The 13,220-nt window shown below is 39.3% G+C and overlaps 1 protein-coding gene across 3 annotated transcripts in view; it reads right to left on the bottom strand.

Annotated features, from left to right (window-relative positions):
- The window catches only part of DGKQ (diacylglycerol kinase theta), a 101,459-nt gene that overhangs the window by 61,984 nt on the left and 26,255 nt on the right, over positions 1-13,220 (bottom strand). For all 3 annotated transcript variants that reach the window (XR_012635499.1, XR_012635500.1, XM_074931689.1), the window contains exon 3: positions 3,851-3,950. Coding sequence is in view for 1 of the 3 variants with exons in the window: in XM_074931689.1 (XP_074787790.1) it covers positions 3,851-3,950 (100 nt within the window). In the remaining 2 variants the exon portion in view is untranslated. The remainder of the gene's footprint in view (positions 1-3,850; positions 3,951-13,220) is intronic.

Genomic DNA, 13,220 nt, shown 5'->3' with positions numbered 1-13,220 from the left:
AATAAACTGGCATGTTAATCAGGGAGAAGACTTGTCCATACTATGTCTGCATCTGGTAAATCATCATTTCAATGTCAGGAAAAGGAAAACAGTAATTTTTTCAGCACACTCTCTTAAGTAAGCTTAACATTGTCTTCCAAAATACTTGTTAGATACTGTAGCTGAAAGAAATTTTAGAAAGGCCGATAAAGTTTTAGGCAAGCTTTGTTTTGGATAAAGTACCTTCATTATTTAAAAGCTGACTTGAAGCATGAGATGTGAAAGAACAGAGAATCTACCAAAAAAAAAACCAAACCCACCCAGTTAAAATGCTAGGCTACAAAGAATCAATCATTAAAAAAAAACCAAACCAAAACACAACACAACAAAAAAAACCAACAAAAAAACCCAAACAACTAGAAGATCTCAGTACCTAGCTTCATTACTGCAAGAGTTATGAAAAGTTCTCTATGGACCTCACAGACAGAGATGGATGAAAGAGATCCTCCTCTAGCTATTTTTTGAAGACTTGCGTATACAAGTACGCTGTGAAGGCATCCAATATTTTGTTGAATAAATGAAAGAGAGGAAAGCATCAAATTCTTCAAATATTTTTTTCTGTTCTGCTCAAACAGGTTATTGCTCCAAGCACATCGCAAAAATCTGAAGACTGACCTAGAAGGTGGCAACTGCACATTAGCCACATTATCTGAAAGTTTCTTGAAAACAGTTTTAAGTTACATAGTGAATAATATGTTATCCTGAAGAAAGGCGATGAGCACTAACACTATCTTATTCTAAGCCCACAGAAGACCATGATCTACCACCACACCAAAGCAAAGCCCTTTTTAACAGGGCTTACTAAGTCAACCACAAGCTTTCACATACAGCTTCCCTATACTGTGTGTCTTCGCTGACCTCAAGAAAGTTTTGTATGAGGTGTGACACAGTCCCTCTTCCACCTCACATTTCTCCATATTCACAGATATCACAGGAACATATTATGGTTTTGCAAATCCAGCTACTGGGAAAGCTAGATGCTTTTGAGTCATACCCTCACTAATGGTAAAAGTTTCTGTAGACCAAATTGTGGCTTCAAGGAATTAACGAAACAGTTGGAGTTTTTATAGTTAATTCTGCTAACACAGGCACACACTGCCCTTTGTTACACTTCCTAAGGACACAGTGGGTTTTTTCTTCCTTTTGTTTAATTCACATCTGCTGCTTCTAACATCCACCCCAACTCAGAATTAATATGAAAATGTGTGCATGGGAAGGGTGGGAGTGTCACAAGAGTTAAAACCTTAAGATTGATATACTGCTGGTAGTAAAGACCAAGTTTTTAGTATGCAAAGATCAAGTCAAATCAGATGGCCTACAAAAAGAAGTTTTCATCTTTATCATCCCTTCCATAATCTACACAATTCTTTAACTCATAACAGAAGGACAGTTTTTTTGTTCAAGCTAGTCATGAAAGTGCTGTGAATTTCTTTATAATTGCCAAAAAAACAAGCTGGGTAATTTCAGATACATAAACTTAACATTTTAAAGGTTTTTCTGACAACTGCCTCCCTCCTCAGAAAATTTGCTACTCCCAGTTGATGCTTAATAAGAAACTTCTGTAAAAGATCCAACTCTAAAAATGTTTGGGTGACTCCCTCTTTTTTTCTTTCCAGTCCTTCTTGGAAAGAAAAGGGAGAGCAACTCTCAACATCAAGAGTCCAAGTTCAACAGTTACCAGTGAATCCTACAGCAAAAATAGCTATCCAAAGTAATTAGCAATTGTTAGCAGAATTTTGAGTGCAAATATTGACATTTTTGCCAATGAAGTGTGTGTATTTATCTCACCAGGGGGTTAATATACATGCATGCTCATTTCTTAGAACAGATGCCCCTCCGTGCACCCACAGCATTTAGTACTTGTCTGAAAATTTTCAGTTCCTTTCAAGAAAATTTATTTTATTGTAAGGGATGAAGAGTCCAACTTACTTCAATTATTTTAGAAGTACATCTAATGATGTCAATCATTTGCTTAGAATAAATAAGTTCACCTTAACCCTTTTTTCTATCTTAATTATGGCAGATTCCAGGAAAAGTTCTTTACATTTCAATATTAAGAGAACATCATAACCAACAATAGACTTGTACTATTAAGCTAAGTCATTAGAAGTACGCAAAAAAAGAAAGAATGTTCAACATCTCCATCTGGATTTAAAAGCTCTACAGCTTAAAACAGCTGACTTCTAAAACAAATTCTGAAAGTATTTCTTTCAAGAGTAAGGGAAGAATCTTGTGCATTTTGTGAACCTCAACTGCCCTTTCTAAGCTACATTTTGGAAAGGCATAGAGAAACAAGTTGAAGACTTACTGGTATTCAGAAAACAGGACAGCAAACAAGTCACACCATGCAAAATAAGAAAACTGTTAAATCCATGTGAGGAACACAATTCAGAACCTTCACTGAACCAGAAAAAAAATGTCCGTGCATTTGTAATGCCTAAATATAACATACAATTTCATGCATTTCTTGTTTAAGAACACTTAAATGGAAACATTTGAAAAAATTAATATTCTCTTGCAATGGGTAAAATGCTAATACAGTTGAATTAAGAGTAAGAATATGAAAGCAAAATTTAGAAAGCTTTAACTAAAATACATCACTAAACTAAAGCTATTTTCCAGAGTCAAGAGGACATAGCTAGCAAAAATTTTCTTTTCAAATTCTCTATGTTTACCTCCTACCACACAAGTTCTGAGGCTTATTAAGACAGATCATCAGAAAAGACTCTGTGGTATCTGTAGCTCTTTGACCATCCCACCAAACCATCCAACTTGCATGGTAACTATATTGACAGATTCCCCCTAGTCAGAAAAACATAGTTGAGATTTGTTATGCAACTCACCAGAGAAAAGCAGAAACAAAAGCACTGCACCATTGTAAGTCTAAGCCCTGATCAAAGAGAAATGTTTCTCCTACACATACACAGAGGCAACCATAGTAAATAAGTTATTTTCAGCATAACAGTAATTTTGAAAGCATCTCAAACCCTTACAGAATTGGTTCTTCTCTCAATAGCCCATCTTTTTTTTTTTAGACAGTTCACAGGTAATATTCCTTTAAAATACTAATTCTATTCAACCTCACAACATCAACTGAACAACAACTACTATACATTCAAGACAGGGGTGACAAGGGAGAATATGGCAAAATCAGTCAAGTACTCATGTATTTCAAATAATAATTCTGGTGTTTGGGTGATTTCTTTAATTACTGTTTTTACAGAGAATCCATGTCAGAACACTCAGAGAAGTACTATTTTCACAGATAATATTTTCAAATATCTTTCCATTGAAGGCACCTCATCCCCATTACAAGCAACAGATCTCTGAAACCTGTAATTCAAAAAAGTTATATTCCATTCTTTTGAAGAAAGGGGGAGTTTTTAGAAACATGAATACCTGATGATTCCCTTTATCAAAAGCTTCCACTGGAAACAGAAACAAATCACCTTAACAGGAGAAGTCTCTTTTGACATAATAGCTTCTTGTTCTTTGAATGTCTCAGGCATGGATTCATTGCATACCATCAGCACAACTTGCTCAAAAGCAAATTGTAGGAAATATGAAAGAGTATACACATTTAACAAATTATGTGGTTTATTGAAAATTATTGATTTATTATTCCTTAATCTGAAGTACACATTTCCATAATCAATGAGTGGATGATAAACAACCCAAAAATCTCTCAAACATAGTCAGTGAATATGTATGTATGTATGTATAAACATACCTTCAGTGTATGCAATGTAAGCAAAGTGTATGCTACTGGATAACACACAGATGGCTATACAAGTAGGATTTTTTAAGTTACCTTCACATCGAAAGGCAAGTGACTCCAGTGACTTTCTGCACACAGTGCAAAACTTTCTTTTGTAATGTCCTGGAGGCCCAAAACAGTGTGCAACTGGAACCTGCCAATGAAGAACGTACAAGACATCATCAACCACAACTTTCAAAGCGCCCATTACAATTCACAGAAACAGCTTTATCATGCCAGACAGGACAGTATATACAGCGTAAATTTAACTAAGCCTGAGAACAAATATAAAGGCAAATCATGTTTTTTTAAAAAAATCATATTAAAAAATATATTTGAAATACTTAAAATAATTATTTTTTAAAAAAAATCTTTCTTAAATTCTTGGGTTTTAATATATAATGCATGTATTTTTAAGTGCCAGTCAGTTTCTCGATGATTTGCAGTGCCATGAATCCAAAGGTTTCTTTGGGTGCAGTGCTGTGCAACTTACCTGGAGTAACAGTTCCTCTCCTAAGTATTCTTAATTGAACTCAGGACGATTAAAGAGTAATAGTTGATATGTATACATAAATACCCTGAAGACACACTAAAGACAATTTTTAAAGGCTCAGTGATTCCACATGCCTTTCACCTATTCTGTGAAAACAGCCCAGCCAACTGGCTGATCAGGATAAAGGCACTGGTCGTGTGTGTGTGGTACACCCCCATCAACCCCCTCACCCACCCGCAAGCTTCAAACCCTGAAAGGTACAGAGATCCAGCTCTTGAAGTACATCTATACTCAGGTTCCTGCCGACTGTAGGTGGAAGATGACACATTTCAATACCCTCTTGCCAAGAGCTATACCAACAGTTTTAGCAAATGTATTTCTAGTATACTATTCACTTATCCTAAAAAGGTAGAGTTTTATTCTTGTTTGGTGACTAACAATGAAAACAGGAAGTGACAGTACCAAAACAAACAGCAGAAGAAAAGATGAAAAATGAAGAATAAGAAACATACTTGAGCTTTATACTTGTTCTAGAGACCACTCTTCCTACAAGATGCCCACCTTTGTTAAATTGACATTCATATTAGAAGAAAGAAGCATAACTGCATATTTAAAATTCTAGAATCTAAGCGACTTCCATAAAAGTTTGCCATGACAGTTTGCCATGACTTAGGTATTTAGTATTATGCATCTCACATGTCCTTCCTGATACAACAAACATACCAGACTTATCTTCTATTTCTTGCATCACAAAAAATAGGTATTCCTAGTAAAGGCTGATAAATGGTTATTTAGGTGTGAAATGAAATTAATCATTCCCAGTAAAAAGTTGGAAATTATGACTTAAGATATAGTCACAGATATCTTATTTTCCTCCTGGATGTACTGGTAAACAATCCTCCAAAGTTATTGAGCAGGATTTGAATTTTTCTCTTTGTATGTTAGGATTTTCCTGGGAATGACTAGGAGCAAATCTGACACATACTGGGAACACAGAATTTGATGACCCAGAAAGTCGCTCCCAGTTATAAAGGTCTAATTCCCACCAGTGTTTCTGCCTCTAAAAGCATGGGGACAGTTATACTAAACAATCCTGTATTTTGAGCATGCACAACGAAAGAAGTGAGATAAAGTTTTGCCAGATATAACACACAGAAAAAGGAACACTGCTGGAAGTTTAATTAAGAAAAATCACTAACTCCCAAACTGCAAAGCATGTGGTTCCTCCAGTCCTCCGCAGAATTAATCTTCGAGAGTAAAGGAGGATGAAGAGAGGTACCAAATATGCCTGTGTTATCAGACATGACAAGATCATGCACAGCAGTTGATTGATCAAGCAGAATCATCAGTTCACTGCCCCAGCAGACTGCATTGTCTGGAGGAATCCTTGGTCCCTGACTGACCAGGAAACTGCCTGTCCAGATCCCAGGCTCCCCACTATGCTGGGGCTGCCAGACAGCCTGCCAAAAGGATTTCATATCAGTATCTTCAAGATGATATATCACAAAATATTCTTGCCTCCAAAAAAGCTTCAAATTTTCACTTTACATACAAGTTCAGGATTTAAAAATACAGACAAACCACCATGCTTTAGGGTCTGTCTCCCATCAACACAAACAGAAATTTCATTCTTTGCAGCCCTCCAGCTCTGACACAAAGTTCATGGTTGGCTTGCATTATTCTATTTTTTTAAAAATCAGGATACCCGAATCATATAATGCATATTTATATATAAAAAAACATATCCTTGAGGGGGAAAAAAAAATCCTAGAGAGCCGGGGGAACTTTCATCAAACTATCTCAGATTAAGTTTAAGGTTTATAATTTCTGCCCACTTTTCTTGCAATTTCCTGCTACTTCTTCAAAGGAAATGAAAAAACGTAACACACAAGTTACCTGGCTCGGCTATTCTGGATGTAAAGTGCCAGAGCTGTTTTCTCACTCTAGCTGTGCCAAAAAGAAAAGAAAAACCTAATCCCATTTTAGTGGGAGAAAGCCACTTGCCCAAAATCCAACCTACACAATGAGTTCAAGTGCAGAAAGAGATAACGAGCATGGCTATGTGAGCACAATCCCAACCAGATACAGCAACTGTGAGGGCTACTGAAAAGCCATGGTGGGATTTTTTCAGTAAAGCTTTACTGCACATCCCAACCTGTCTTCAGGTTTGAAATGTCACCTTTAAGTCCTCTGCCTGCCCTACTCTCACCAGAGCCCCAGGCACAACAGAGCCACCCATCTCCAAGGCAGCAGTATTCCCCTTGAGTTCACACAGAGAGGAGACCTTCTTTAGCTCTGGAGTGGTGAATAACCTGCTTGGGACACTAGCATAATCATCTCATCCCCTCAGCAACCTGTGTTTGAAACTGTCCTGGTTCAGCTGGGATAGGGTTAAGTTTCCCCAGCAGAGAGGCGGAAGGGATCTCCAGCCGGGTTATTCATACCATGCTGACGTCGGGTCCAGCGCGGCAGTGCGGGAAGCTTTTTCCTTTGCGGCTTTGGTCAGGGGAGCACACAGTGGACTGGCTGTGTTCACTGCAGTATTTCTCTGTATAACTTTTGTCTTGTTTACTGTTATTGCTGTTTATTGTTGTTATCATTGCTACTGTTGTTCAGATTGTTTATCACACTGTTTATTAAATTTCTCCTTATTTTAACCCGGGGTTTGTGCCCTACTTGTGTCTGAGGGTGGGGGAGGGACAATGGTAATGTGGTCTCTGGTCCCGGCAGGGCCTAAACCACCACAGAAACACAGATAAATTTTCTTTCCCTGGCCCAGAAATGAGTGCTTTTCATTATTGTCACAGAAAGGTTCTGCTGCAGAAAAAGGATCCTCCATAGATCAAAAGATAAAAGTAGTTTTGTGAAAAACAGTATTTATTTGGGGAAAGACTGTGAGAAAGGACTTTGACAGGAGTCAAACTTATACAGGGACTGACTCACAGGAAGGACACCAAGACTAAACTCTGCAGTTGTTCAGACCCTCATGACAATCCTCTTAAGTCTCAAGTCACCGCCAAAAAGAAGGGAAGAACTTGATGATTGTAATGTTGCATGGAAAAAAAAAAAAAAAAAGGAAAAAAAAAAATCTGTTCCTTCAACTTCTTTCTTTCTGGAATAAGCCAAAGAAATTTTGTTATGAGTGGTCTTTCTAACTTGCTTTAGAAGTGATAGGCATAAAACCACTGCAGAGCCCAGTGGGAAATGAGATAGGAATAAGATGGAGAAAGAGGAAAGATGAAGAGCAAGTACAACATAACAAACTCATGTTCCTCTCTGCAGCTACCTACATTTCATTTGTTGCTGAACAAGTTCTAATCACCCAATACATTAAAAAAATCAAAACTCAGCATGTCAGAACATGAAATGTTACATATTATTCTTTTATTTATATCCACCTGTATAAGTACAGCAAAGTACATACACATAAGGTGGCCTACAGAAAGTTAATAATTGATGAGAATTTAAAACTGTTTTTCCAATACAACTACTTAAATTACTTTAGGCAAAACACTAAAATTGATTTCTGCAGAAATATATAGAAAATTGCTGCTAGTAATACCATTAAACAACATCTAAGTGCCCTGAGAGTATTGGTCAGAAGCCCAGTGAAAGAAAGTGTAGTAGTAACACAGCATAAGCTCCAGAATGACTTTGCACTCATGGTTAAGATACTCCTAGCTCCTCTTTTGTTTCTTGCCATCTGTTAAAAAATGTAAAAGTTTATATCAGCCTGTAATAAAATTTGATTCCACAGAAACCTAAAACTTAGATTTTAACCCCTTCAGTGCAATCTGTGCATGTGCACATGAATTCTGCATCATACAGAAAGAACAGCAACAAGCCAACTTGAACATTCAAACTTTGGAAGAAAAAGAAGGAATAGAATTGTTTTCTTTTGGTTGTGCCTTTTACAATTGTTCCTCATCCTGAAATGCTACTGGGCATCAAGCATCATGATAGACTGTGAATTTAAGTGCTCTTTCACTGAAATGGAATCACTACAGCAGCCCAGCTACAGCCAAACCCTCCGATTCATGGACAGAGTCACGTCAGGCCAAGTCTTACTACTCTGCAACCTTTTGGATAGCTCATTAGGGAAAAATACAGCTCCATGAAGGCCTATTCTTCACCCAGCTGCAGCTGCTTTTCTACCAGCTCAGGCAGAAGAAAGTTTTTAGCTTGAATCCTGAACCAAAAACTTCCAAGGCTGAAAAGGAAACGAGAGAAATATAAATATACCAAATGCCAAAGTGACAACGGCTGCCTCAGGCAGTCTTAAAAAAGAACAACCCACTGAAAACTTTTCCTAGGCCTGTGTCTAAATATTATTTTGCCCATTCATCTCCTTCTCTGTCACATCAGAGAGACTCGCACTTGGCAGGACTTTGTAAAACCTACTGGAGAGACTAAGAAAGCAGGACTGCAGGACCTACAGTAGTGTAGGGCTAATCAGCTTTCAAGCAGGAAAGGGTACACATAAATAAGGATACAAACACACAATAGCCTCTAAAGGTTGAGCAAAAGGAATTTAACTTAAGGTCACTAGTTTTTTGTTCAAAAACACTGTGGCATTTTAAGGATAAGCACAACCAACTCGGAAGCAACCATTTTCATTAAATGCCCACAGGGGTCTGACAGGGTCTTTCAAAAAGACTGCTCTCAGCATATGGTCAAAAAAAATTGCTGATACAAATTTAAATGGTGTTTCTGAAACAAGAATATCTTCTACGTATTCTGATGTTTCCAGTGCAAAAGTACTACCTTATCTAATGCTCCTAAGGTTCACTCTGACACCAAAAACCTTTGCTCTAGAGAGGTAGATACGGTGATCACATCTGAGTACACCCCACTGATGCCTGCAAGCAGTTGGTGCTAATTGCTCTAAGGGCCTCAGACAAGAATGAGCCCAAGGACATAATTTTTGCAACTGTCATGGGTACATCCTGGGGACAGCAGATAAATGAGCTGACACCTGTGGAAACCAGATCATGAACCTGAGAAACTTTACAGAGTGATGACAAGACAAGACCTTAAATGAAAGAAAGACTCCAGAGTTCGTGGAAAGGACACTAAGAGACACCTCTTCAACAACCATTAGGGACCAGCACAGACCAGCGAAACCCCCCCGGAAGCCCCTCAGAGACCCTTCCTCAAATTTTAGTAGCTTATGCAATGTATTAACATATGCATTAGATTCTCTGAAATAGGTGTGTAATATTTATTTCTTCTATTGTATATAATAAGTGTGCCTTTGTGTTTTGGCATGCATCCATGCATCTAGTGCTGCAATAAAGAATGCCTGCCTTTTAGAACTTCAAACTAAGTCTTAGAGGGTTCTTTTGAGACCAAATTTACAGTAACACCATGATTATTCTGTCCAGGTTAATTGTCTAGACTACACCCTCTCTTTGTGCTTTAACTTTTCCCGGTATTGACACCTTTACAATTACTTATTACTCAGCAATTACACATAGTGCTTTAATTTGCCTGAAACATCTCTGCTTTAGCAGCAAAAAAATCCTGCAATTTAAATACACTGCATGCACCTGAATACACTGTTTCTAATTTTTCCTTTTAGGGATGATGCCTGTCAATCACTCATCAGTTGTGTCCAAACTGACACCCTTCCTCTGAGCTCCTGATATATCAGTAGGTGTTAAAAAGCAACTTTAAGTACATATTACATGTGGAAGTTCTAAAATCAGGTAAGAATACAAGTTAAATGGTGTCTCAATGTACCACAGAACAGGAGAGATGAGAAAATCAAATACTTATCAACCTTTTAATTGGGGCTAATACATCAGAATAATGCACACATCCATATGCAGCCTCACCATATCCAGGAACTTTTTTTCTCCATCCTACAGATCTCTGTAACAGGACATCAGGCCTTATCCACAAGGTCTCAAGGACCCTTTGTGATGGGAACTATACAGTAAATTCCATGACATTTCAAATCAGGAACATATGATACTTCTATTAGAAAATGAGACTTGTATTGCCACTGCAATAAGAATTGCTTGGACTAACATTTTTTGTACTGGAAAGAGAAAATGATATGCAAATGATAGTCACTCCTTGCTTTTACTGCTACAGAGGAAATCAAAGTCCATCTCCTTTTATCAAGATAGAGAGTTAAAAGAAACAAACACAGTGACATTCCATTCCACTTCTGAACCCGAAGAATCAATATAGCTACAGTTCTTATCTGGAAGATCGCAGGCTACCAGGCAGCTTACATCATGTTTCAACTCTCTTGAGTTTATGAACTAGGGGGTGCCATCCCTTCCCTTTAACTGCAGTTAAAGGACTATCCCTTTGGTAAGGGAAAGCAGGAAACCTTGGTGCAGTGCCAAAATTATCAGTAAGCAGTTCTACACCTCATTTGACTTCTAAATTATGCTGCTACATGCCAAGAAACTGCCTTGCTGAAACAACGCAGGTATGGGTCAAGTGTTGAAGAACCAGAGACGGACCTTCTTGGTGAAGGTGCTCAAGACTATCCAGCAACCACTCAGGTAAAATCATAGAGTAGTCTGGGTTGGAAGGGACCTTCAAAGGCCATCTAGGCCAACCACCCTGCTTAAGCAGGGACATCTTCAACTAGATCAAGTTGCTCAGAGCCTCATCCAATCTGACCTTGAATGTTTCCTGGGATGAGGCGTCTACCACCTCTCTGGGCAAAGTATTTCACCATCCTTACTGGAAAAAATTTATTTCTTACATTTAGTCTGAATCTACCCTCTTTAGTTAAAAACCATTACCCCCTTGTCCTATCACAATAGGCCCTGCTAAAAAGATCAGCTTGGGGTCCAACCATTGTTAAGACACCCTGTGAAAAGCCTCTTTATCATATACAACTAAAAGGGGAAGAAGAGACAAAATAAAGAAACTTCTTTTTATAATGTATAATATAAAAGAGGAAAAATATTAAGCATGTATTTGTTAAGTTGCGTTCATGTTACAGATTTAACTCCACCATCACCATCAAAAAGATACAACAAAGGGGCAGGACAAAGAGTCCCTTGACTGACGCATGCTAAATACACAGTAATCTGAAGATGAGATCTAACTCATCAACTAATATGCCTGGCAGCTTGTTCACAAACACCGCATTTCAGCCTGCATTTCAGCCTGTCTTCTACGGCAGTCTGTTGTGTTCTGGGTTTGAGGGAGTGGTGGGCGTTTTTGGTAGCAGGGGAGGGGGCTACAGTGGGGCCCCCTATGAGAAGCTTTTTAAAGCTCCCCCAGCTGCAAGTTGGAGGCACCTTTGCACCAAGGCTGAGCCAATTAGCTGCACCTCTACGATAACGTATTTAAGGGGAACCTGAAAGGAGGAGGTGGAATTGTAAGAGGAGTTGTGAGGAGAACATCTGTGTGAACACCAAAGTCAGTAGAAGAAAGGAGGAGAAGGGCGGAGGTGTGCTGCGCACAGACCCCCTGTATCCCGTGGTGAGATGGCAGGGTCACCTCCCTGCCACCTGTGGAGGTCATCAGTGGAGCAGAAGACAATTTGCAGCCTGTGGGGGCACTCACACCATGCCAGGTGACTGAACTCGAAGAAGGCCAGGACCCCATGGAAGAAGGCCCTGCTGTTGTAGTTTGGCACTGGGAGGACTGCAATGTGGGGAGGTGACCCACATGCCTGCGGGAGTCACTCATGTTGGAAAGAGTCTGTGGAGGACTGTTTCCTGCGAGAGGCAGACTGTGCTGGAATGGGAGGAATGCCAGAAGTTCCCCTTCCATCCCCCTGAGGTGTAAGAAGGGTAGGACTGACCGCACCCCTCATTCCTTGCTCCCTGTGTCATGGAGGGCAAGGAAATAGAGATATCAGGAGCAAAGCTGAGCATGGAAAGAAGGGAGAGATGGGGGAAGGTGTTTTCAAGATGCAGAAATGCTTCTCATGGTCTGACTCTGTGTCTATTAAGTGCTGTTGTTGTTAGTGTCTGTATTAAATTTATGTTCTTTTTTTTCTTCCCCCAATGAGTTTGGTTTTTGCCCGTGACTGTAGTGGATGAATCATCCCTCCCTGTCCTTATCTTGATTCCTGAGCCTTCTGCTTTACTTTCTCCTTCCCAGCGTGGGGGGGGGGGGGGGGGGGGAAGGAGGGAGTGAGCAGCTGTGTGGTACTAAGCCCTCTGAGGTCAAACCACAACAGCTGGGAGAAGTAGAAGTTCAGCAAGCATTCACTGCAGCGTTTTTTAGCCCATGTTGATATAAAACCTCCAACACCTGCCATGACCACCAAGGAATGACTTTCCAAAATTGGATTCTGATTTTTAATCCCCTATACTCTCCAGAACTCCCACCTAATCCAACCCCATCAAATTCTCCTTCGCAGCTTGCCAAGCTCTCTCCCACTTGTTAAAATGTCTATGAGCCAACTGCAACAAAATTCCTTAAAAAGCTAATTCTCTGAGGCAGTCACACAAAACCCATCAGATATTTCTGACAACTCAATGAGACTGGGTGATTTATTATTCCAAGGCAAGTGAAGCAGTAACCAAACCTTGGAAGTATTTTTCTTGTACTTTGTTGAAGCTTCCCATTGCTTCTTGGGAAGGGAACAGGTAGGAAGAGAAAGTAAACAAAAAAGAGGCTGTGTCCAAGTAGAGAAGTCCTTCAGCTGAAAAAAAAAAATGAGATGCTGCTGTTGTGTATACAAAATATGAAATGTCCAGTACATAACAGGTTATTAGAAGGGAGGTTGGGGAGACTTAACCCCAACTTAAGTTTTTTTTCCCTTCTCTTTTACTTTCAGTTCATGAGGAACTGACCCAAACAACCACCACTAATGAATCCAGCGGTCAGAGGGAGAGACTCAGGTCAGCAAGCAAGGTTAACACTCACTTGCCTACGTATAGACATCTGTAAGCACCACAACCTTCCCATTCACTATCACAACCCATGAATGCAGCAGTTACGTTC

The sequence above is a fragment of the Athene noctua genome, chromosome Z, assembly GCF_965140245.1.
Source record: "Athene noctua chromosome Z, bAthNoc1.hap1.1, whole genome shotgun sequence".
NCBI classification, from domain to species: domain Eukaryota; kingdom Metazoa; phylum Chordata; class Aves; order Strigiformes; family Strigidae; genus Athene; species Athene noctua.
This window is presented reverse-complemented; position numbering and strand designations above follow the sequence as displayed.